Source organism: Perissodus microlepis, chromosome 12, assembly GCF_051167445.1.
Source record: "Perissodus microlepis isolate ML-2025 ecotype Zambia chromosome 12, ASM5116744v1, whole genome shotgun sequence".
Taxonomy (NCBI): Eukaryota; Metazoa; Chordata; class Actinopteri; order Cichliformes; family Cichlidae; genus Perissodus; species Perissodus microlepis.
Window position 1 is genome coordinate 739699 of NC_140472.1, and position 26641 is coordinate 766339.

The 26641-nt window shown below is 46.3% G+C and overlaps 1 protein-coding gene across 2 annotated transcripts; it reads right to left on the reverse strand.

Moving 5' to 3' along the window:
* Positions 1 to 3368: 3368 nt before the first annotated feature.
* On the reverse strand, positions 3369 to 26631 carry rad17 (RAD17 checkpoint clamp loader component). 2 transcript variants are annotated; one of them, XM_084947369.1, is made up of 16 exons: positions 26537 to 26631; positions 25214 to 25420; positions 22561 to 22632; positions 22167 to 22302; positions 20957 to 21093; positions 19964 to 20016; positions 18554 to 18679; positions 17345 to 17414; positions 17148 to 17268; positions 16888 to 17064; positions 14008 to 14111; positions 13769 to 13915; positions 9307 to 9435; positions 6538 to 6658; positions 5467 to 5524; positions 3369 to 4900 (listed from the first exon to the last, which is right to left on the reverse strand). In XM_084947369.1, the coding sequence occupies exons 1-16, from the start codon at positions 26573 to 26575 to the stop codon at positions 4705 to 4707; spliced, it is 1893 nt and encodes a 630-aa protein (XP_084803495.1). In that variant the 5' UTR covers positions 26576 to 26631; the 3' UTR covers positions 3369 to 4704. The 2 variants fall into 2 exon arrangements, with proteins under 2 accessions (XP_084803495.1, XP_084803496.1); XM_084947370.1 differs by lacking the exon at positions 26537 to 26631 and having other exon boundaries at positions 22561 to 22649; positions 25214 to 25326.
* Positions 26632 to 26641: the final 10 nt, after the last annotated feature.

Here is a 26641-nt window from a genome sequence, read left to right on the forward strand (position 1 = left end):
TCACAGACTCCTGGCACTTAACATCACCAAGACCAAGGAACTCATCCTGGACTTCAGGCTGTGCCGCCCTGCACATAAACGGTGAATGTGTAGAGCAAGTGGAGTCCTTCAAATTCCTTGGCATCCACATCTCTGCAGACCTCTCCTGGTCAGCTAACACCACGGCACTAGTCAAGAAGACCCAGCAGCAGCTACACTTCCTCAGGAAGGAGCAACTAAACACTGCTGGTGACCTTCTACAGATCCACCATCGAGAGCCTGCTGACCTATGCAGTGACAGTGCGGCACGCCAGCTGCACAGAGGCAGACAGGAAGAGACTGCAGAGGGTGGTGAACACAGCACAAAGAATCATCGACTGCCCCCAGCCCTCCTCGTCTGCCGTCTATAACTCCCGTTGTCTCAGCAGGGCCAGAAACACCCTGCCCTCCTTACCCACCCCGGCTACCATCTTTTTAACCTACTGCCCTCTGGCAGGCGCTTCAGATCCATGTGGGCCAGAACAGACTCGGGAACAGCTTCTTCCCCAAAGCTATCACCATACTCAACCTTGCACCAAAGTAATCTGCACTGAAATATCTCTGAACTCATGTCTGTGTTTTAAACTGTCGGTGCTCAAACTCTGTCACTCTTGTACTGTGTATTTATATTATTCTTATGGTTATTTTATTATAGGCTTTCTTATAATGTGCTAGCATACGTGCACTTTTATGGAGCTGCTTTTTAATCTTGTTATACTGCGTATAATGACAATAAAGGCTTTCAGCCTCCACTCCTGTCTCGATACCCACCAGTCTGCTTACAAAGCAAATCAGCCTACAGAGGATACCATCAGCCTCCACAGAGCACTGAGCCATCTGGAGAACAGGAAGAGCTCCATGAGGATGCTCCTCGTGGACTACAGTTTAGCGTTTAACACTGAAATCCCAAAAATCAACAAACTGGACCACCAGAACATCCCCTCTGCCACCTTCCCCTGGGTCAAAGACCTCCTCACCAACCGGCCCCAGTCTCCAACCCACCCGACCAACGTCATCATTAAATATACCGATGATACCACCGTGGTCGGTCTCATCTCTAACAGAGATCAGACAGTGTACAGGGCAGAGGTAGAGAATTTGTCCTGCTGCTGCTCAGAAAACCACCTGAAACTGAACATCCAACCAAAGAACTCATCATGGACTTCAGGAGGCACAGACGAGTCCACTCCCTCTCATTATAAATGGAAAACAGGTGGAAACTGTCTCCACCTTCAGGTTTCTCAGGCACCTACGTCACCACCAACCTCACAGCAGTTGCACTTCCTCCGTGTCCTGAGGAAGAAAAACTTGGACCAGGAGCTGCTGCTGGCCTTCCACCACTCCTCAGTGGAGAGCGTGCTCTCCTCCTGCCTGGTGTTGGTACACAGGGGCCAAAAGAGAACAAGGAGGCTGCGCAGAGGCTCATTAACACTGACCAAAATCAATGGCTGCCCTCTGCTACCACTTGAGGTCATCATCAGCTCCTCCTGTCTCAGGAAAACTAGGGCTGTTACAGGTGACCCCTCACATCCCACTCACCACCTGTTTGACCCCCTGCCCTCCAGACGCACCTCAGGTCAATCAGGGGCCACACCTCCAAACGACCTAACTCACACAGGACGACTCCTGAACCGTTTTTACTCTCCAGCCACATCCACACTGAACTCAGAAACCACTACTTGATTGTTTTTAATGTTAACACATAGTCTTATTCTCCAAAAGTTGATTCTACTATGAACAGAATCAACTTTTGGAGATTTACTTTCCTGGATGATTGAGAATGCATCAAGACATAGTCTTATTTATTTATTATGTGCATCAATGCTACTTTCTAATTATTACCTTTGCATACATTTATATTCCTTTGTTGCATTTATGCAGGAGTCTGTATCTCATCTTTTTCGTTGCTCATCTTGAAATCACGTTGGCCAGCTCGCCGCTTTTATTTTGAAATCACTTCTCTTGCTGCAGCACGTGGGGGCTAGCTTGACTACATTACTTTAAGTGGAGGCTAACGAAACTATCATACAGCAGAGACTAAACACACAAAGCAAAAGAATACAAATGATTATTAGACGACATGTGACAGAAACAACGTGCATTAAACATATGAAGTGTTTTTAAAATGTCAAAATTTATGCGGTTTTCTGAATAACTTCCTCTTACCTGCGAACCTGAGACAAAGGTAAGCGTTTGAGTCTGCTCCGACCCGGATGAAGATCCGTTTTAATGAAACTTTAGTTTCAGAGCGAAACCTGCGAAGTTAGAGCGGAGACGGAAAAAAGAAAGTAAAAATACACATTAAAAAGTCCAAAAACAGCTTTTCGCCCAGCAGCGACCAACCGCGTCTGAAACCTCCAGCAGAGTGCACGCGCCAACACGAAACTACTTCCGGTGTGTCAGATTAACTGGTTTTTATATTAACTGGTTATGTTTGTTTACACAGTCTTCTTTCATCGTTTTTAACGAGTAGTCGCATGAAGATGAAATACCTCAGCACAGAAATAAAAGTTGCACTCTCCAGTTCATCGTTATGTGTCTAGTTGGGAAGTTTATTAACCAGCATTATTATCATGTATTGTTTATTATAAGTCTACACACTCATACCTTAAAAACACCTCTGAATATAATATGATCCATTTACAGAAGTCAATCAGTTAATTTCTCATCTTAATTTACATGATTTTCATTGTTGAGGCAACACACAGCTCTGCTCAGGAGAAGCAACGTGTTGCTGCAACGTGTTGAGGTTTCTCTACCCTAATGTAGAATCAGCATAAAGAAAGAAGTTGTTATTAAAAGACATATTTTTCCCTTTTTTTTCTCTCAGTTTTTACTGTTGAGTGTATCAGACGGCTGTGTCAGACTCTGTTGATTGTGCAGTAAAAACATGGTTACAGATATTGTTATAGACTTCTTTAACGTGGAAGAGAAGCTTATCTGAAAAGGGGGGGGGGGATGTCTCTGTAGATAATGTACCCAAGAATATTTCTTCATATAATTTTTTCTTTCTTTGCTTCCTCCACAATGACGGCATAACAACATGAGTTAAGAGTAAACTGTACTCGGAGACGTGAGGACCAAACTAGCATCCCGGTTAGTCGTTTCCCTGTAAATGGTGCTGATATAGTGTTTTTCTACTAGAACATCTCACTCACCAATTCAAATATAAGCACCTTTTTTAACATTGTCACACATTCAGTCCCATTAATGCACCAGAGAGCAATTTGGGGTTAGTATCTTGGAGACTGGAGTAGCCGAGGATCAAACCACCGGCCTCGCACTGGTAGGTGACCTGACCCAGCTCCTTGTGCTGAACTTGCCAACAATCATCATTAGTTCTGAACAAGTCACATTTGCAAATGAAGTTTAATGAACAACCACCAGCATTAGTAAAAAAAAAAAAAAGTTTTATTTAAAACAAAACACTTCTTCAATATATTAAAGTCTGCGGTTGCAACTGACATTTCTTGTGATGAATCAGCCAGTAAACTCCAATGACGACCTGGCTCCACTTCCTCTCATTGTACAAAAACAAAGCCTAAGTTTCCCGTGTGTGGCGCTGTTAGGTCATCCATGTTTTCATAAACCTTTTTCCAAGACTTTCCATGGCCCAATCCATTGGGCCCTCAGTGTGGGGAAGTATCCCTGTGTGGTTCTGTGATCACTGAGGAACTGATGATGAAACATTTCTCCCACTGAAACGTCCACATGAACAGAATCAACCTTTGGATTTCCTTACCTGGATGATTGAGCATCAAGACGTCTCCTAGTTCTGTCCAACACAACCTGAGTAAATCAGAGTGCAGCACTTCGGTCATTTCTCTACAACAAATATACTAACAGGTAATCAGATGTAGCACTCAGCACTGGCTCCTTCAGCCTGCGATAAGCATGACATGAAAATACATCGATGTAAAGGCACATCCGTGATGCTAACAGCACCGTGTGACTGACAGTGGTGCTCAGGTGAAACAGGTTCTGTTGACAGGTGTGTAGGATGATCACAGTTTGTGATGCTGCACATGATACTGTGTTTTTATACCTGTAGATGTTTCTGTAATAGTCCACATTTGCTTTCAACGCTATCACACTCTGGTTGTTTCATTCACGCAGTCAACTTTATGATGGAGGAGTTCAGTGTGTTGGTCCACCTGTAGACAATGAGTCACCATCAGCAGATGGAGCATGTTGCAGAGCGTCACTAGAAACTGTTGAATAAATATTGAAAGAAGGTGTGTGTGCGTCCAACAATAAGACTACATTCATTTCTTACATTTATTCATACACTTGATCCTTTACTAAACACAGACTGTAACGGGGAACAGTCATCGATCCTGAACAGTCACTCAGCAAAACCAATAAATAATAAGTTTAACTGACAGAACCAAATAATTTAGCTTCACTTTGAGAGATTTTTAGATTATTGTAACGATGAATGATCCTCAGGATTATCAGCCTGTGTAAAACTACAGGATGACATGCAGGCTCTGAGGGACAAACAGATGATGACACCCCAGAGGCAGAAACACTCATCAGACTGGGGAGGGAGCTGGGTCTGCTGGGAGTCACGCTGGGGGCCACCGTGGGTTTGTGACTTAGAAAAGTACCAACTTTAACTTATTCACAAAGCAGAGAACTTCCTCTAGAACACACAAACGTATCAGTGGATACAGCACAGAGGGCTCAGTCACTGATGTATTCCTCTATGGTCAGGTCTTCGTCCTCTAGGAGGACTTGATTTAAGGTGGGCTGGGGTTGGCTGGCTGGCAGACCCTCCTCAGCACCACCTGCCTCTTTCACCTCCTCCTCCTTCTCCTCCACCTCACTGTCCATTTCCAGCTCGCCTGATTCTTTGTCCGTCAGAGCCTCTGGTTTTAATCTGGACACACAAGAGCAAACCAAACATCAGAGGTCATAGATCAGGTTAAAACGTAAGGTCACTGACACGGGACACCACTATGATGTGTTACAGTATCCACAGTAACAGCCAACAGGAGCACAACTAGAACTTTAAAGAGACAAAAGAAGAAAACTCTTAAAACATGTACATTTGTAACAATAGCAAATATGAATACTGCAGCAGCTGTAGTAGAACTAACACAAAGTTCTGTTAGCATTATTACTGTTTTGTCAGAATACATTGTTACTTTGTTAAAAACAACAACAGAAACATTTGTTCTTCGGTCTGATCACAGTTATGATGACCTCAGCCTGTTGTAGCCACACAAACAGAGCTGATAAAACAAGCGCACCACGTCCAACCTACAGACATGTTCCAGGAAACTAAAGAAAGAACAGCAACAAGGACCAAACAGCTGGAAAAGAAGAAGACAGTCATCCAACCCTCAGTCTAATTACTCCTGTTCTACCTGCTCCCCTACAACTGTGTAGTGACAATAAAGACATTCTGTTCTGTGCTATTTGACAGTAAACAGAGTGTGGTACCTGCTGGAGAATCTCCTCAGTGACATCTGCCCCACATCCTGGATAAATGTTATTTGGTCTGTAGGAACAGAGCAGCACAGACATGAGTCCACAGCTGTGCTCAGCACATTAACATCGTTAACATTATGTCAGGTATGTGAGTGATACCTCAATTCACTGCAACAACTACCATTGACTCAACATGTGATTCTCACAGTAATGATGCTCGGCTCTCAGCTCTGTAAGGAGGCCACACAGCTGTGCTGTCTGTGAGAACATCAGGAATCATTTTCACACAAGTCACAAAAACAATTAAATAAATCATACTGAGTTATGGATACAGTGACGTGATGTATTAAAGGTGCTCAGCACACCAGCCCAGCAGTGAGCCTGCACTGATGAGCTCACAGCTAACAGTGACAGGTGGAAACAAACCTGCTTTGCTCTTTAAGGCAAAAACTACAACCAGCCCAGCTGAGCATCACTGCTGCACCTCTCTATGGCTGGAACTGAGCAGCGACATGGATGCAATGGAGGGCTTTAAGCAGCTGGTTAAAAAGATCAAACAACATCCCAGGAAGCATATTTGTTCAGTGTCAGCGTGCTCAGGTAACAATACTGTGAAGTTCCTTCAGGTATTGTTAAACTGTTATACTGAAAGTTTCCAGTGAAAACAGGACCCAGGCTTGACTAACGCTGTGTCACTACTATTACACTACATGTGTCACTGCTACACTGCAGTGCATCTGGAAAATACTGACAGCGCTTCATGTGCTGCATTTTCTCCTGTTCCAGCCTTATTCCATCATTCTGCACGTATGATAAAGGGAAACGTGCTTCAAACTGTTGAGTGCTTTGAGTGAATTTAATCCATTTTAAAAGTGGAACATGACAAAAAGTGGAACAACTGGAGCGCTGTCAGTGTTGTTTGGATGCTCCGAGTGATGCTGCAGAGTCACACTTCTACTGAGGTGCTGTGACATCAGTGACAACAGCTCATTTTGTTGGCACAAACGAACATCTGTCTGCAAACTCCACTCCTTAATAAAACAGGTTTTCCCTGAAAGCCCCCCGTGTACCCGTGGGCCTTACCTTGGTTCCTCATAGGGTTGGTGAGTTTGGCCAAGTATGGAAGCAGCTCAGTCTGCAGGCTGACCGGAGTCAGGCAAAAGCTCCGGAACAAGGACTGGGCAGCCACACAGTTCTCCCAGTGCTGCCAGGGACAACAGCAGAGTTAGCACACCATCACTGGTCACTATGTGCAGTTTGGAATGATTTGCATCAAACTGCATCCCCTGAAAAATACACTCTTATTGTACAGGAGCAATGATCCAAATAAGAAACATCACTGTGACGCTCCAAACTTCACAGGGGACTGAAGCCGTGTGTGGCTGAGAGGCTGTTTCAGAGAGCCATTGCAGGGCTGTAAGGGGGCGAGTGTTTGGTGAAACTGTCCAACTGAAAAGTGTACATGGACTGACAGATCTGAGGGACCACAAACTCTGCTCAACTGATGGCAGTGAGCTTTGGGAGGAGCTGGGCTCCATCACGTCTCCACCTCACTGGAGCAGCCACAGAGGGCTTTCAGCACCATCGTCCAGACGCGAGGTAAGGTGGCTGAATTTGTCGTGTTCTTGAAAAAGGAAACATGTGACATCTCTGATGAGTGCATCCAGGCGCTGGCCCTTTTGGCACCACCGTTGCCACGGCAGCGTGAAGAGAAAAAGAAAGAGGGAGACGCCGTGCAGCTGTGCCTTCATAGACCCAGGCCGTGCCCACACCTCCACCCACTCGCTGCATGTCTGTCCAGGTCACTGGGCACCAGCCAGCATGCTGACATTTAAAATCCCCTGCAGACAGCTCCACAGGATCACAGTATCCAAAACCCACTGGTGTAGAAAACACATCCCACCTACTGCCACTCAGGGTCCCCCAGTCACAGACAGTTGGTCCCCCAGAGGAAGAGGACGGCCTAGCACCTCCCACAAGAGAAGTGCCTCAGCGGTGTCCAGCCACATGACACCTGGTCAAACATGTGCCGCCCATGCATGCATAGGCTGCACATCCCCTGGACCGCAACACCCGGTTCTGCCACAAGAGGGAGCCAAACACCTTCTACTGTGGCATTGGTCATCTCTCAACAAGAATACAGAGACAGTAGGATCATGTTGCACTACAGTGGGTTGGGAGGACCCCCCCATTACAATCTGCAACCACCCCTCCATTAATTTAACATAGTGGTTTTCTCCCTTTCTAGAAGAGAACTGGAAGGAATTCTGCAGCAACAAATATCCTCGTTGTTATCAAAGAGCGATACAGGAAACAACCCGAGAGCAGACCAACGCAGCTCGTAGAGCACCAGGGTGTGGATCACCTGATGGCTCTGCATCTGACAATGAACGACCAAAGAGTGTCCTGGAGCTACACACCATCTCCTTCAGAGCAAGCGCTCTAAATTTCTCCCACTCAGAGGACACCTGCACATACTGGGCTTAATAGCATCTTCACTGGCAGTCGTCCCTCTAGGCGGACTGCAGCAATAGCTGCCATCAAGCCTTTATGATAAGTCACAGTGAGTCTTTCACACTGATGTGGAGACGTTTAGGCCAACTGTTCTTTACAGTTTGAATTCAGCTGCTTTGGAGGGTTGTTAAGCATGAACAGCCTGTTTAGCTTCATGTCGATGGGGTTTGGGCATAAAACACTGTTAGGTCCTGGAGTGTCTTCGTCAGGCATTCAGAGGTGAACCTGCTGGTTTGTTTCTATCTGACATTCTCGTTCAGTTTCCTGGTAGAGAGCAGATTTCATGTTTCATTAATTACAGTAAGCCATGCAAAGCACACCACCACCATGTTTGACTGGTGCGACGCTGTTTTTATCAAATGCCATGTTAGTGCTGCACCAGCTGTGACTCAAACCTGTCAAAATAAATTGAACTCTTCAGTTCACAGAATATTTTTCCAGACGTTTCGTTGTCACTGTGGTCTTTGGGCAAATACTTTCCCACAGAGGGCCAGATATGGTTTGGGTGGTTTATTGTTCCCCTTCCTACCAACAGCTGAGCTGCAGTGATGGCTGACATCATGTTACTCTGTGACAAATCCCTCTTACTGAGCCTGGTGCAGCCATCAATGGACTGCTTCTAAATCCAGGACACTAACCAATGGTTTTTAAACTCAGTGCCAAGAAGTTCTACACAAACGAATGTTTGTTATGTTCCTGATGTCAAACATGTGATCATCAGAGGACTTTAAACAAAAACAGGGTCTGTCCTGCTGTTCAGACAGACTAAAATATTCCCCCATGCTTCAGTTAGAAGGTTCTCCTCCTGCTTGGATCCACTTTCATCGAAATGTTTACATTTGTTAGTTTGGAGAGACGAGCTATTTGAAAGAAGAAGTGTGGCTCTATGAATTGTGGGTAAAATTATGGCTGCAAAATATGGGCTCAGCAGCAGATGAAGAGGAAGGATGAACTCGATCATTCCTCCTACTGTAAGTGCCAAATCCCAACACACTCAGTGTGTCTCTGACTGCAGCTGACGATGAAGCACGAAACTGGAACACTGTCCTGGTATCAACTTTGAATGGTGCCTGTAGCTGAAAACACGTAGAAGCATTTAGAGCCGCGTCATGAACCTCCATGAAAATACTGTCAGATTTTACTGACACAAGCTGAACAGTTTAAATAGTCCAAAAGTTAGAAAAGAGAAAAGTCACAGCACAAAAAGAAGCTGATGAGTGAGTGAAGATTGGAAGTAGATGTTGAACTAGTTATGGTTGTCACAGATAATAAAGTAACACTAAATGTTTAACAGCTGAGCTCCACTGATGCTGTGACCATCTGATCTCAGTCACTCACCTTCCTGTTGACGAGCAGCCAGCTGGGTTTGTGCAGGGCTCTGAAGCCAACAGACGCCAGCTGAGAGTTGGAGTGAAGGAGGCCTCTCGTGGCCACTGAAGACCCATAATCCCCCAAAACGCTGCGATTCTGGAAACAGTACAGACAGCCATTCATACAGGAGACACGGATACAGCACACCAACACACACAGCAGTACACTACAGGCCTCTTACAGCTCTGCTGTAGCAACAAAAACAGAACAGCTTCCACTCTTGGACCTGAGAGCAGGTGTAATCCCGTCACACTGAGGGTTAGGGCAGATTGGATTTGCCATGGTGACCTCGCCTGTTGGTTGTGTGCTTTTTACCATCACCATCATCCTCTTGGTGTTTTAAAACAACATGTGAGAACAAAGGAGGGAGCTGAGGACCAGTGTTTGCTCCTTGGCATGTTTATCTCTCTGAAGTAACTTACTAAACTAATTTACTTCTAACTTTGTGTTGTATTTAACACAGTTTAACCAGCTGAGGCTTCTTTACAGCCTTTATCTTTCTGCAGTCAGAGTCGCACTCCGCCCACGTTCAGGTTGTGTGCTTGTCGCCATAGCAACGTGTCCAAGCATCCTGCAGTGGAATTAATATGGAAGACGAGCGCTACCAAAAAGGTGAACGTTGAATCACGGATACACCTGCTGCTCAGTCTGTGGGTTTCGTCGCACTCAGGGGAAAAATTAAAACTTGGGCAGTTCTCGTGACTCGCCAACTGACGCTACTGACCAGCCAATCAGTGGCATGCAGTCTGATGATGTCACATTTTAGTACCTGCTCAGGTACTAAAAAAAAGACCTGGGACCAGGTACTGTGACCTAATGGAAAACCCTGAAGAATGTGGTGAACCGTGCCGAGTCGATCCGAGTAGTTACTGTAGGAAAAGGGCCTTTAGGTGAAGAGGCGATACGGTTCTTGCCTTGGTTTTCTGTAATATGAACCGTCCAGATTATTGGACCCAAGATGTTCACAGTTAAACTCCAGCAGAGACGACAGAGGGATCAAACCGCTGCCCAAACCTGGTGGCTTGTGGGTAGAAACGGTCCCCGAATCTGCTGGTGTGGATTCTCCTGTAGCTCCTGCCTGACAGGAGCGTGGATGGTTTGGGTGTCTGGGATCAAACAGGATCTACTGGGCCTTCCTCCCACAGCGCTGCCTGCAGAGGTCCTGGATGCTGGCAGCTCAGACCTGGTGATATACAGCACTGCTCTGACCACCCTCCATAGAGCTTGGTGGTCCACAGTGTTTCAGGTGCCACAGCAGGTCGTGCTACGGCCAGACAGAATACTTTGCTGGTGCATCGACAGAGTCTGGAGTCCATGCTAAATCTCAGCCGATGCAGAAACAACAGCTGCTGTTTCACTGTTTTTGTGACTACATCCACGTGATGTGATAAGGTCAGATCCTCACTGATGTTCATCCCCAGGAACCATCCGACTCTCTCCACCTCTGTCCCCTCAGTGTAAATGGGGGTGTCTCCTCCACCCTGCAGTTTTCTGTGGTCCACAATGAGCTCCTTGGTCTTGCTGACGTTGAGCAGCAGGTTGTTGTCCTGACACCACGATGCCAGGGCACTCACCTCTGCTCTGTCAGCACTCATCTCCACCTGGACCGGCTGATTGTCAGTTTAGTCATAAGTCAACAAGAAGCTTCTGGTAGGAGAAGATGTGACACTGCCGATCCGTGATCTGTCTGTCAGGAAGTCCAGGATCCAGGTGCATAAGGAGTCACTGATGTGCAGATTCCAAAGTTTGATGCTGAGCCTGGATGAAATTATAGTACTGAAAGCAGAGCTGCAGCTAATAAACAGCATGTGTGCTCTTATGGTCCAGGTGGGAGAGGGCCGTGTGCAGAGCGACTGATCTGTTTGTCCTGTAGGCAAAGGACTGAGTGTAGCAGAGCGTGAAGATGTGAGCTTTCACTATACGCTCAAAGCACCTCATAACTAGGGATGGGTATCGGAAACCGGTTCTTGTTGAGAACCGGTTCCCACTGTCTCAGTTCCTTGGAATTGTTTTCCATTTTTGGAAACGATTCCCTTCTCGATTCCAGTCGCCCCGAATGACGTCACCACGTTGCGGAGCGTCATTTACCTGGCAGGAAACACGGCGGCTCAAACGCTCAAAAGTTTGGTTATACTTTACGAGAACGGATGACAACAGGGCAACTTGCAATACTTGCAAAGTAGATATTTCATTTAAGGGAGGAAACACTACGAATATGCAAAAGCATTTGCTCACAAAACACGCGATGACCTTAAATGGATGTCGTGTTTTTAATTCTGCTCCGGACTCGTGAATCTCAACCCAGCAGCAGCGGTAACGTTCGCACGTCCTCTCCCGTTAATGCGGCAGGTAAATAATCAACTAACAGTGCATATTATGTTAGCGCGATCTGCCTTATTACAAAACCTGCCATTACTGTGCATTTAGTGACCATGATGAGACAGACAGAGTCTGGCTCAGATGCTGGCAGTTCTCGCTGCAGTCTGCCGGTAGCGTCTCCTTTCAGGCCAGGATAGACGAACGTCACCGAGCAGTGACTCAGTTTGTGGCCAAAGGCTTGCAGCCATTTGCCACAGCAGATGATTTTCAGTAAGTGAATGTGTTTAATTGTAGGCAGGGACATTACTGGATATTCTTGTGTAATTGCTACAGAATAATTTATGTTATACTTTGTTATTGCTACAGAAGAATATTTATTTTATTATTTTACATTTACAATTGTTTTCCCCGGGGACCCTGTGACACCCCATTGAAGAGCCGTAGGCTGGATCTCTTAAGATCTCACTGTTGGGTTTGTAAGGCCATGTTACTGCTAAATTTCTATCTTGTTCAAAGAGAAGATATAAAACAAAGTTCTAAGCTAATCGACCTTAGTGTTCTCCTTTTTTAAAAGAATCGATAAAGAATCGAATCGTTAAACAGAATCAAAAATGGAATCGGAATCGTGAAAATCGTATCAATACCCATCCCTACTTAATGGCGGCGAGCGCTACTGGGCCAATGAGGCCGCTCACATTAGGTTTCTTGGGGATGATGGTGGTCCATCAAATGAGGGGACTAAAGACAAAAGCAGTGACATGTCTGAAGACAGCTGCCAGTTCATGAGTGCATGCTTTGAAAGCACCATGTTATCTGGCCCGGAGCTCCCTGATTTGCCGAAGGCTGGTCAGGATGTTATGGCTGAGCGATGGAGCGTCTACATGCTGGGAGAACATTGGCAGAACTTTCTTTAGTTTGGCTCTGTTGAAGTCGCCCGTCACAGTGGAAGCCCCTTTAGGGTGTAGTGCTTCCTGCTGGTCGATGACATCATACAGCTCGTCACGTGGCAGCGTTGTGTCGGCGTGGGAGGGAATATAAACAGCAGTACAGAACACAGCTGTAAACTCTCTGATCAAGTGTCCGAGATCAAACTGTACATCCTTCCCGGTCCCTCAGGTGGGCAGACCAGCTCCTCCTGAGCGTGCCCAGGACTAATCCTGAGCTCGGGGGGAGTCGGGCGTTTGCTGTGGCAGCACCAAAATTGTGGAATGAGTTGCCTTTACATGTTAGACAGGACCTTCCTTATCTGTTTTTAAATCACGTCTTAAAACATATTTATTTACCTTGGCTTTTAGCACAGCACGACTTGTTGATGTCTCTTAATATAATTAATAAGAAAATATATTATTTTTAATTTTAAGATATTTTATATGTAATTTAAACTGTTTCCTCTCTGTTTTATATTTGTAGCACTTTGGTCAACATTGTTGGATGTAAAGTGCGTTATAAATAAAGATGCTATGCTATCCAAACACCATCGCTCAGTGAGTGTGCACACGCCACCTCCTCCCAGCGTCCCCGACACCTTCCTCTCCTCGCAGTGAGTGGAGATGCCCGCAGGAACAACAGCCAAGGCCAGTGAAGTAAGCCATGTCTCTGTAAAAATAAAGACATCCAGCTTGTTTTCCAAAGTTTGGACTTTAGCTAGAAGAATGCTGGGAAGTGCCGTCTGTTCATCAGCTATCAGGCTCTTTGCCAATCACGTAACGAGACAAGCCTCCATTCCAGTCTGCTGGCGTGGTCCCAGATAGTGAATGCTGTGGGCTGTGTAAGAGTCTCGGTCGTAGGTGATCAGTGCATCACGTTTCCAAAAGATTAAAAAAAAAAATAGTGTTGAAAACATACGAAAAATGCAAAAATGAGGAGGACGCCAACTAACAGCCAGCATCCTCACCGGCACCATGTCATTCATTCATTTAGTTCCCTTTTGAAGTGTCAGCACAGAGATGAGCACATCTTCGGGTTCATCATCTGATCTCTGTACTGCCCACTGCCGGGACTCCAAGGATCAGGGACCGAGCTCCTGCATCGGGCTGCTGGTTCCCCACATTGACATGTTACAATAATATGAAATAACAACCACAGAAATGAGAATGATGTTAGGACTGACCGTCCAATCAGCAGTGAGAAGATCAGCATCAGACAGATACTCGCTGGCTCTTTCCACATCCTCCACCTCACAGAAGAAGTCCAAGTAGTTCTGGTGAAGGTACAGGCTGAAGAACTCTCCGGACATGTGAGAACGCTCAACAACCAGCTGACAAGAGAAAGAAAAGACCAAAGGAAACTTCAGCAGACTGTTTATGCTCCTGTAAGTAAAGATAAATCAATACAACAGCTGATCAGCACCTCAGGGTCGACTAGTAAGGCTGCTCTGTGATGATGCAGCAGGTGGGATGGTAGACCACGCCCACAACCACCCTCAGCTCCGTCAGCACCTTCATGTTTCTCTCCTGTCAATGACAATCACAGGCACAGTGCACCAGCTTTAGTATCCACATGCTCATTCCTGCAGAAGATAAAGAGGTGAAACAGCAGGTGGACTGACAGCAAGCACGCTCCCCTAACTACACTCAGCAAACCAGGGAAAAACACGGTTCTTGTTCTTCATTAATAAAATGTTTCAAACTGACTGAGCAGATTTAGATTCATGTGATTTATTAAGCAAAGTCAGCGCGGAGTGACTGAAGTCACAAGCAGGCAGTGAGACGATGCTCTGTGATTACATCCTCCTCCTGTGTTTCACAGCTAGACTCAGGTCCTGGTTTCACTGTGTTGTGTCTCTTCTCCTCTAAACATAATGTTCTGCATTTTTTCTTACATTAAACATTAATGTGTGCCTCCCTCTCGTTCTGTACATCTCCCTCTTGATTGTACAGATTTCTCCTGTTTGCCATTTATTCCTGCTGTCTGTCATTTAGATTTTATTCCAGAACAGTTGGTGGAGCACCTACAATCTCATTGTAAATGAACAATGACAATAAAGAGCTATTGTATTCTGTGGTAGGACCTGGTACTACTCATCACTGATGCGAGGACAACCTCAGGTTTGTCTTCAGCACTGATGAGCCAAGCTCTCCTTTAAACTTGATGACTTCATCAAGTTCTTCAAATAAAATGTTAAAAAAGATTCAAAGCCATCCCGCAGGTGTGTGTCTGAGGACACAGGACCGAAACAAAGGGAAGGGGTGGGGGCTTTTGTACTCCAGGACTGCAGACATAGAGGCCATGTCCATTCATTTATCTACCTTTGAGACAGTCGGGGACTAATGGTAGCCATAGTTACCATAGTTTACATCCCCTCCAATGCTAACGTTAGCTCAGCACTCAACCACCTCCAACTTCTCATCAGCAGACAGCTGAGAGAGCACCCAGCAGGCGTCCATATTGCTGCTGGGGTCTTGGACTCCACCAACATGTTAACTGTCCTACCAAGAGGGGCCAGGACACTGGACCATGTGTACAGTAACCTCAGGCCTCTCGCTGCTCCTCATCCCTGCCTACACTATGTATTAACAGACCTCTCTGCATTGAATCATATCTGTTATTAACCTCTGTCTCTCTTCCACAGCATGTCTTTATCCTGTCTTCCTGCTCTCACCCCAACCAATCACAGCAGATGGCCCCGCCCCTCCCTGAGCCTGGTTCTGCCGGAGGTTTCTTCCTGTTAAAAGGGAGTTTTTCCTTCCCACTGTCGCCAAAGTGCTTGCTCATAGGGGGTCATATGATTGTTGGGTTTTTCTCTGTATCTATGAAGCGCCTTGAGGCGACTTTTGTTGTGATTTGGCGCTATATAAATAAAATTGAATTGAATTACACCACCCTCAGGAGCCCCTCCACCCTCCGGTTCATTAAAACATGTCCAGATGATGCTCTCCTCAGGACTGTTTCATCTTCGGACAGCTGGACCTGGAGACAACGTGACAGTGACCAACACTATCCAGGTTTTCCCAAACCAAAAACCTGGATGATGAGAAAAGTCCAGGCTCTGCTCAGAGCTGTCCCTCAGCCTTCAGTCTGAGGGACAGCTCTCTGTACAGCACAGCCAGAGCCAACCTGAGGAGGGGGCATCAAACGGGCCGAGGAGGCCTGCAGGGGGAGGACAGAGGGCTCCTTCACGGACAACCCCCACCAGGTCTCACAGGCATCCAGGCCCTCTCCGACTTCCAAGCCCAGTGCCCCCCAACCCCTGACAGCAGCCTCACACCGGCAGAGGAGCTCACCTGCTTCTTTCCCTGGTTTGAGACCACCCCTCCCACACAACCCCAGCCCTCCCCCAAAGTTGGTCCAGTCAAGTCACTCAGCACTGGATCCCTGCAGGGCTGCGTTCTCAACCCCTACTGTTCACTCAAGTTAGTCACAGACCAATTATATTAAAAACAGAACAGAAATTATGGCAGAACATAAGCAGGTGGACAAAATCATTGTCAGCATGCGTTTTATTTTAGTGCACATGCCGACCCACAGGACAGCAGAGGAGCTGACAGCGTGAGCACAGAGCCAGGAGGTCGAATGTGTTCTTCAGATTCAACACTGAATCTGTAGGCAACCCCACAGGTTGAGGGTCGTGACTCCCAACACACTCAAACTGATCCACAAGGCCAGTAACACTGTGGGCATGGAGCTGGAGCTTCTTGAGGTGGTGTCAGATCAGGAAGAGCTGGACAGTACCTCCCACCCTTTACCATCTCTGCATGTGCTGCAGAGATGGTACAGTCTGATGTATACATTGAATCTGTGTAACATTCTGGGATATTTATAATTACTACTCTTTGTATCTATTATTTTGTTATAACTCTAATATATCACATTATGTAATCGTTTATTTAGTGACTGTCTCCGATAGCTGTGACCTCATCACCTCCTCAGGGTTTGATTCAATGATTTTAATGTTCTTGTAAATGTTGTTGTGACTGAGGATTGGCTCACACCCACTCATCTACTATCTACCTAAAATTATACAGCAGGGCCTCTTAATGACCCTTAACTGAAAATGTGACTCCCAGCAGCTGCTCCACCCTGCTCCACCCTGCTCCACCCTGCTCCACCCTGCTCAGTGGGAGAGTCAGTGGGTTAAAGACATAAAAAAAGAAAATAGTGGGTGTTTATTAGCTGAGTTTGTTCACTTGGATAAATGTGTAAGCTTTGACAAAGATCAGACATTTTACTGTTGCCACTGCAAAGATGACAAAAGCAGCTGAGAGGAAGCTGAAAGTGGGAGTGACTAACGTTTGCAGTGCAGGATCTTTCCCAGTGCTCTGAACAGGAAGAGAGCGGCATCCTTCCCTCCAATGGCGAGCTCCTCTTCCTGTTTGGACTTCCTCTTCCTTTGACTTGTTGTGGAACCAGCTCTGCACAGTGACCTGTCCTTCTTTGTCCTCCATAAACCTGTTTCCACTGACGTGCCTGAAAAGTTTTAGTGAGAATAAACTGAATCATTAGGATCAACAGTCATTTATAGTCAATTTAACATGTATTTGTACACTTACAGCTATCAGTGGCCAAACAGGAGAACTGGAGGCTGTTGATGGCACTGCGAATATCTCCTGAGCTTCCTGAACACAGTGTTTCCAACAGCGTCTGGTCTGGGACGCACGTGCTTCTACAACTCTGCTTAGAACAGCACACAAATACAATGCAGACAACAAACACAGACGTATACAAATGAATGTGAACAGAGTCTCACCTTTGCTGCCTCCTGGGTTGAAATGCAAGTGAGAACCTTCATCATTGCAGTTGGAGCCACTGGATTAAAGCTGGAACACACACACACACACACACACACACACACACACACACACGAACACACACACACACACGAACACACACACACACACAGGAGAGGTCAGTGTGAAATGGAATCATAACACAAACATGTAAACGCTGTTATACAACGAGAGGAGCACAAACAGCTCTCTGGGCTTTGAGATGTTACAGTCACGATCGACTCTTTCAGGGCTGAAGTCAAACACGAAAGCTGCAGCGGTGAAAGCTCTCTGACACCACGTGTGGACACAGGTCAGCAGTCATGTGGTCACGTGGTTGTTTTCACAACAGCACGCTAACTGGGTGCTGCGTCGTTTACAGACTAAACATCTAAGCACACTGATGTGCATCACCAGCTAAAATCATGTGTAATTTTATGCATGATTATACATACATACAACTGTATGCATATTTAATGTTGCCACTAGGTGGCGCCTTAATGTGACCTCATATTGGTACGTAGATGCCTCCAGAGTCAGACTGCCAGTAAGCATGTAAAGGTCTGCGCCTTCCTGGCCGCTTCGCCCACACTGGGATGTCTGGTCTGCGCTTGGGGGGCTCGTGGGTGTCCACAGGCCCACTGGGTGGGGCCTCCAGGTGAGCGAGCAGCTGCTGCTTGGTGCAGTTTGTCCCAGATCCAGACCAGTCTGTCTTGTCCCTTTACTGTGTGTCTGTTGTAACTGAGTGGACGACTGGTGTTGGGACACAGTGTGCAGATGGGCCAAAGACTTGGGTCATCAGTGGGTGGGGGGGTTAAGTGTGAGTGACTGAGTAACTGAGCAAATGGCCTTTGTGTGTGTAGCTGTAGCTGGGCCTGGGGCTTGCCCCCCCGGAAATAACCGCTGCCCCTCCCTGGGATGCCTATAGGTGGCCTCCCGCCCCGTCTTTTCCTGCTGCAATGGGCGCGCTGAGACGTGTGGTCTGATTTCATTGCACTGTGCATCCACATGTTCATCCTCCCATGGTTCATTCCAGGGTCTGAATGCATAATTAGCTGCTTATTTAATAAATCGAGCTCTGACTACACAAGGTTTGCAACTACAGACTCAGTGAAACCAAGATCTGAAGATCCCTAGGATGAAGTGTGTGTAACAGCTGGTTATCAAATCATGTTCACAGTTTCCAGAACCTGATGCTGCTGATGCCCAGCTCCTCCTGGATGTCTTTGGGAAAAAGAAAGCGTGAACTGCTGTCTCCACTCAGGCTGTCTGACACTATGAACACCAGGGGGCACTGACTGGTCCTCACAAAACGCCTGAAAGACACAAGGACAGAATCTGAGAGCAGGAATCACACAGCGCTGCTTTGGTGACACAAACATTATAAACCTTACAGTGCAGTCAGTGTACAGACCACCGCATGCAGCAAGGCTTCAACCGGGCCAACCTGGTCCTAAATGTAAACTAGGAATGCTGGTACTGCTGGAACTAAGTATTTACTCTGTAATCCTACCTTCAACACTGTATGTTCAAAGAAATCATTAAAAGGACAGAAACAGATTCTTGTTTGCTGTGTGAAAACAAATGAACTGTGAAAAACTGCAGGTATGACAAAAAGAAAGCACACTTTCTGTCAGCTTAGCACGACGAGGACGTGATTTTGGACTTTTCCAGAGTGTTTAATACCATCAGGCCAGCCCTCATGGGTGAAAAGCTGACAGTGATGCAGGTGGATGCCTGTCTCGTGTCCTGGGTTGTTGATCACCTGACAGACAGACCACAATCTGTGCGTCTGACAGCGTGGTCAGTCGCACAGAGGAACCACGAGGGGCTGTCCTCTGTACAAGCCGAACATCTAAAGCACAAGTACACACTGCAATACACGCACACCCTAGTGTCACATCCTCTACTGAGAAAATAAGTCACAATGATATGAGGGGCACCTCGATGTTGTCTATACTCAAAGGAAGAGATTTTAGGCAACAGAGGAAATACCAAAGGTGATGTGCAGAGCTGCAGTGACTACAGGGAGATAAAGACTGGACCCTGAACACGCTGCTCCACAGATGTGATCTTTGATGTGAGAGTGTTGATGCAGAAGTACAGAGAAGGTCAGAAGGTCACTGTGTCGTTTACATGATGCTCTGGATTCATGTTGGTAGCACAGATGCCCCCTGGTAGGTTCAGCACTGGCTCTCATCCTGGTTCACCGGAGTTCAAAAAGCCTCAGCAGTGGCTTTGTAACCTTTTCTAGAGTGATGAACATCAACGACTAGCAGGTTCTTCTCACTGTGGCACGACGGCGACCTACTTCAGTGAACTTATGATTCATCGGGTCTGTCAGTAATCACACCTCCATGTTGAAGCTGAACTCAGCTTTCATATTAATGTTGTTAATCGCAGTTAATCCATGATTTAACCAGTTAACGATTACTTCCTCTACCGTGTGTGTAATGTGTTTGGATAGTTTTTACCCCTAATAAATAACATCATCATTTAAAAACTGCAGGTTGTATTTACTTGTTGATGCCTCTGTCTAACATGAACATGTGTTTGTGAAGCTGTTTGTCATGGCACAGAGTCCTGGGATCAGGTCTTACCTCAGGATCTCGTGCAGGGCTCCGGGCTGCCTGTAGAACTGGTTTGGCAGATCCTGAAGAGGCACACGTGAGTATAAATGTACGCATGTTAAACATAACTGCTTTACACCACTATATAGTTTATATGCCACAGTTAATAATAATAATAATGGATTGCATTTATATAGCGCTTTTCGAGGCCCTCAAAGCCACAACATTAAAAATGAAAACAGCATGGCACAGATCAGCAGGGATAACGTGCAGCACTGTGGTGTCTATGGGACCTTTCATTCAGTGGCTGAGCCCATGTGGGCTCCACGAGTCTGCAGACATCCACTGTGGTGTCTCCGTGTCTGCTGAAGTGCAGCGTTGAGCTCACACAGGGCTCTGCTGTTGTGCTCTGCATGTCCTCAAACACTCATTAAATAAACGATACAACTCGAGTGTTTGTGTTGCTGCTCGTGTCTCTGTGAGTCTTTGTGGTGCACCGCGGGGAGTCTGGTGTTGACGGTGAGCGTCCGACGGCTCTTTTTGTTTCTCATTAGTAACTTCTGTCCTTACTCTTTCACACGCCTCGTGGTTAGGTGGTAGAAGAGCTTTGTGGTGTCGGTGTCTGTACTGGGACCAGTTAGCTGCACTGTACAGTTTTCATAGCTGAGCCGTGTCCACGTTACAGACGCAGACCCACATTTAGGAACGAGCTCCTCGATGTGTTAGTGACCACTGCAAACTGCCAGTGAAAAACACAAAATAAATCCCAGAGGATAACACGAGACGATGAATCGTAGCGCCGTTTTCACACCAGTTACATGTACTGAGCCGTGCACTGAAAGAACAGATGCCTTCGACATCACCATGAACAACGGGGGATTTCTAACACCGCCTTCCAGCCCTGAGCTATGAGGAAATGAAGCAACAATCAAACTGAAATACAGACCATAATATCTTCCCACAGCTGTACAGTCGTATTGAAATGAACAGCAGTGAAACACTGGAGTAGTCTCTGTGTCATACCTCCACTAGGATGAGCTTGTTGTGCGTGACTCCTCCATCACCTGCCATCTTCAGGCAGTTGTATTTGTTGGCTCTGAGGAGGAAATCCTGGAACTGTGACGACTGAGAGCTGGAGGAGAAGCCGTTCATTCGCCACTCTAGTAAAAGTTTAGAGCATCAGAGACGAGAAGCAGAAGTCTGCATGCTACAGTGCAGGCACGTGGTCTTCTGTTAGTACTGGGATGGTTACAAGAACAACACTGTCACTGTGCCCCCACACCCTCCAGCTCTATATATTTGGTTACCTGAGGAGTAATCACCTCCACATATGAGAACACAGACTCTGCATGCGAGACTTTTGGTGTGATGTGCTATCTGGTTAACATTTACAGACTCCCTGATGAGCAGCGGTTTGCTCAGTGCAGATAAAAACACACATGCAGAGCAAGATAAACTTCCATCTGGAACATCTCACATTTGCCAAAATGTCCTAATTTAGCACAAGTAAGGAAATAAGGAGATTTGTCTTTGGTCAGTTACTTTGTTGTTGTGATGCTTCTTGTATAAATCTGATACAGCTGGAAAGCCTGTTTATGTCGCTTTAAACGGTGCCGATGGTGTCATAAGGAACACGCGTTTGTGGGTTAAGCACAAACGCACACATGGAGAAGTTTCCAACCAGCTTATCCTGCTACTGACTTTTGTTTAGTGCAGTTTATTGGACTGAAGAAACGAGGCATATCAACAACTGACAATTTATCAAACACACAGGCAGCATGTGGAAGAACCATACACAGCTGCAACAGCTGGGACCTGCCCCTGTGCTGCTCACACTGCTCCGCTCCATGCTCACAGGTGCTCTTACTCAGGCACCAATCCTGGGGCAGAATAAGCTGTTTGGCTGACAGAAGATTTGGCAAATACAACATTGGAAGCCACAGATGTGTTTTCCTAACAAACGAGGCCCCACGTACGGGCCAATAAACAGGCTTTCACAGCAATAACACACCAAACATTTCTTTCTTCGTTGTTCCAGTTCAGACAGAAACTGGTTATTATCCAGAGATGATCTGACTTATTTTATACCTGTTAAATGAATCTGCATTAGTAAGCACAGGTGAGGGCGGTGCACTGAGGTTTAGTCATCAGACTGAATTTCTACAGGTAACATCTTCATGCTGATGACTGTCCCACTGACACGTGTAAGGAGGACAGACTGATGTTTCCTCACCATGACTGCTGCTGTATGCTTCTAGGTTTGTGGGACTACTCCATTCCTGAACCCTGAGGCCCATCTCCAGGGACAGCACACGGACTGTGGCCGTCTTTCCACAGCCCGACGGCCCCGTCAGCAGCAAAATACCACTCTGTAGATGAAAGGCTCAAACTGAATCTCCGACTTTACAGCCTCCTCAGACAACAGGGCCTAAAATGATCAGAACTCAGGCTGTGGCTGAGCCACATGTCCACACAGGGAAAGTCTGGTTTTCCACCAGCAATCACTCGTTTTCTTTTTGTCGGGGAGGATGAAGCATTATTATCTCCGTTACTCAAAGAAAAATCAGAGCATAAACTGCTTGAGCGGGATTACTTCACTCAGTGTAAGAATGCAAAAGCGTAGTTACCTTTGTGTTGGTGTGAACTCTGATCCACTTCTCAACTTCCTCCATCTTCTTCTTGTGGACGGCTAGTTCAGCCTACACAGATGGACACACTGTAGCATAAACTGCTCAGTACACAGTCAGCGTTAATACCTCGTCACAAACAGGACGGGATCGTTCATCTTCCACACAAACACAATCAAACCTTCAACCTGCAACAACTGACAATAAACATTAATACAGATTTAGTCTCACAAGGCCTTTAAACTTCAAATGAACTTCTCCCAAGTGCTGATTGGCCAAACCTACAAACATACTGTTGAAAAAATGAAAGGAACACATTGAAAGCATCAGATCTCAATGGAGAGAAATCGTCCTGTAGATCTACACTGACTGTGTAACGTGTCGGGAATTAAAGGAAGTCAAAATCAGTCTATAGACACCCCAAAGTCAAAGTGGAAAAATGATGCGACAGGCTAGTTTGTAATGGCCCCTGCAGGCAAACCTGGCAATGTCACAGCATGCTCTTAGTGAGATGACAGAGGAGTTGTGGGAGACCTCCTCAGACAGGGCATCACTGAGCTCATGGACAGCTGCTCGCTGGCAGCATCAGCTGGAACAAAAACTGAGGCTACGTTCACTCTGCAGGTCTTGATGCTCAATTCTGAGTTTTTGATCAAATGCGATTTTTTTGTCTGCTCGTTCACACTACAAATAAAATGCGACAGCAAACACGCTCTAGTGTGAACCCTCAAAGCACCCGCATGTGCAAAAGAAGACGTCACACACAACGCGCTCCGTTTACACCCAGACCAACAGTGTTGTTTGACTGATGGACCTTAATATAAAGACTTGTTTCGGACTTCACGTTTCCCATTTTTTGCTTTAAGTTGTAAAGTTATTGTGTTATCTACATTTGGCCTAATAATGATCCTTACTGCTGTTTTAGAGGAGCGGTGCTTCAGAGGATAGATTTCTGTCAGAATCTGCAGATTATACAGCACAAATAAAATGTTCACGGTTCTCCGACGCTGTCTTCCCAACAGTTTCACTGGATGGACAGGAAGCGTTCACGTCGTCTTCTCCGGCGCTGATAATCGGCGTCTGTCTCGTGTCAGTGACGTAACAGACGGATTTAATGCGACGTGACCATCAAACAGCAGTCGCAGATTTGTATCGTATTCAGCACCACATACCAAAGTGGCCCAGATCGGATTTGTGCCGTTCACACTGTCACACCATGATCAGATATGGGTCGCAGAGGGTCAGAAAAGTCGGATTTGATGCGCTTTCGCCTGCAGTGTGAACGTAGCCATAATATCCCAGAGGTGTTCTTTTGGATTTGTGTCATTTAGCATGGGGGCCAGTCAATACTATGAATCCCTTCGTCCTCCAGGAGCGGCTGCATACTCTCACCACATGAGGCTGGGCATTGTTGTGCACCAAGAGGAGCCCACTGCACCAGCATGCAGTCTGACCATAGGTCCAAGGGTTTCAGCCCAGCACCTAATGACAGCCAGGGCGCTGTTGCTTCCCCTGCAGAGGTCTGTGCGTCCCTCCATGGGTATACCTCCTCAGACCACCGCTGAACCACCAGCAAACCAGTCATGCTGAATGACTTCACAGGGACGTTCTCCACAGGTTCTCGAGACCCATTATGTCTACCACATGTGCTTTCAGCTCTAAGCCTGCTCTCATCTTTGAAAATGACATGGCGTCAGAGGTGCCAATTCTGGAACTGGATGGTAAATGCCAATCAGGCTTCATGGTGCCAGGCAGTGAGCACAGGGTCCACTAGAGGACACCGGGGCCTCGGCTAACCCTCGGAAGTCTAATTCTGATTGTTTGGTCAGAAACATTCACACCAGTGGTCTGCTGGAGGTCATTTTGTAGCTCTGACAATGCTCATCGATACTGGCCCTGCTGATAGGTTAAGGACCTTTACGGCCTTGTCCAGCTCTCCTAGAAGAACTGCCAGTCTCCTGGAATCTCCTCCAGCTGTGCTGGGAGATGCAGCAATGCTAATGTATTGATGTGCCATCCTGAGCATGACTACCTGTACAGCCTCTGTAGGGTCCAGGTGTCACCTCATGTTACTGGTTGAGACAACGAGCACAAACAAATGCAAAACTAGTGCAAAAACTAAAAAGATGAGGAGGTAACTATCAGGGACCTCCACCTGTAAAACCACTCTCGTTTTGGGAGTGGTCTCGTTGTTGCCCCTCTGGCACACCTGTTACTAATTTCACTAACACCAAAGCATTTGAAACTGATCAACAGATCAAAATTTACTGTCCTGATGCTTTATTCTGATTAAAAAGTGGGTCTTTCTGTGGCTGGACTCTGTTCCAGTCTACAGTTACCCCTGGTGAGAGGCGACCAGCATCACTGGGTACACTTGTGAGTTCTGCACCTGCATGCTGGAGTTTATAACAGTGGTGCTTCACTACACCTGCTGGTCAGGGAAGGGCTCTTGTGGTCCTGTGTGCCAAATGACAGCTCAGAGCAGTTTTCTTGGAGACCCTGAGTGGGTAGTAGAAGGTTTCCCATCAGGGGACTCCATCGTGCTATGCAGGGCCTTGAAAGCTCATGACAGCATGCCGGACTTGAACCTGAGCTGTTGTGGGTGGACTGTGTTGTGAAGGGCAGTTTGTACATGACAAGCAAAGGTGCTGACCTGTGAGCGGGGTGAGTATTTGTCCACCCAGGGCTCATTCTGGTCCAGTTGAGACGACTCTTTCAGCAGGTAGGAGATGCTAGCTTCTCTTTTCCTCTTCCTCTTTATCTCAGCCTTGGAGCATAAAACAGGGTTGCCATTTCTTCTTCCAGAAAGGGAACATTCCTCTCTCAAATCAATAAAGGACGGATCCACCCAGAGGTTTGCCTGTTATTTATATAGGAAGTAGAGCAGGGCGATATGACCAAAAATATTTATCACGATATACATTTGAAAATTTGCGATAACGATAACTGACGATATAATTGACACGAGACAAAATACTTTACAACTCCACAACTTAATTAGTGCAAAACAAACCCCAAAAAACATCAATGTATTTTCACTTAAACAAGCAGCTGTTTTTTTATGTGCATTAAAGCTACATCGTTTCATTCAACGATCCGCTTTCGCCCTCCTCATTCGCCCTCCTCATTCGCCCTCCTCATTCGCCCTCCTCATTCGCCCTCCTCATTCGCCATCGCCGCCATGCTTTTTCCGCCATGTGCGTATGAAGACAAAGGCACTGCATATGCGGTTTTACTCATATTGTATCGCGATATTTCATTTTCTTATCGCTGCCTAACATTGTACCGGTATTACCGTGAACGATATGATATGATATATGATGATATGGCCCAGCCCTAATACGACGTACAAAAAATACATAATTTATTGATGCAAAACATGACAAAAGAGGTACTTGGCTGCTCTGTGCTTAATGGAGAGCTAGTACCTCAATATAATGGTACGTGAATTAGGTCGGGGAAAGATTACATTCCTAAATAAACATGTGAGATGTAGGTGATACCTGAACAGGTACAGCTATGTGGAAAACACAGCTTTCACCAGGATCCATGCAGTCCTCTGACATACTAAATACAACCTTACTGCTTCCACAGGAATCAAGTGTGACCAGAACATTTGACAATTTGCTGGTCTTAAGTATTTGAGGTGTGTATTAGCACATCAGAGTGATTATTGTACGATCCTAGATAATGGTTGGGTCAGTGCTGGTTGGGCTGTATGGAAGAAGCATCAGAGTTTTGCGAAGTTTAGTGAAATAAATGCATTTAAACCAAACAGAAATCAACACTGAAACTCTACTCTGGACACTCCTCATGCAAACAACGTCATATGGACGTGGATTATGTAAATGGAAGCACTTTGTAATAAAGTAGCTGTTTCTATTCTTCCTGTCTGCAGTGTGACCCCACTGACCCCGGGCTCCCCTCCCTTCAAATCCGAAATTCACTCACTCAGCTCAGGTACTGCGTTACTTACCCTGCGCTCAGTAGCTTTATCTGCCACAAGCTTGTTCATCCTTAAAGCTGCTGTTTCCCATAGAGAACCGTATATTAGTGAAGGACCGGAGACCTGAACAGCTGC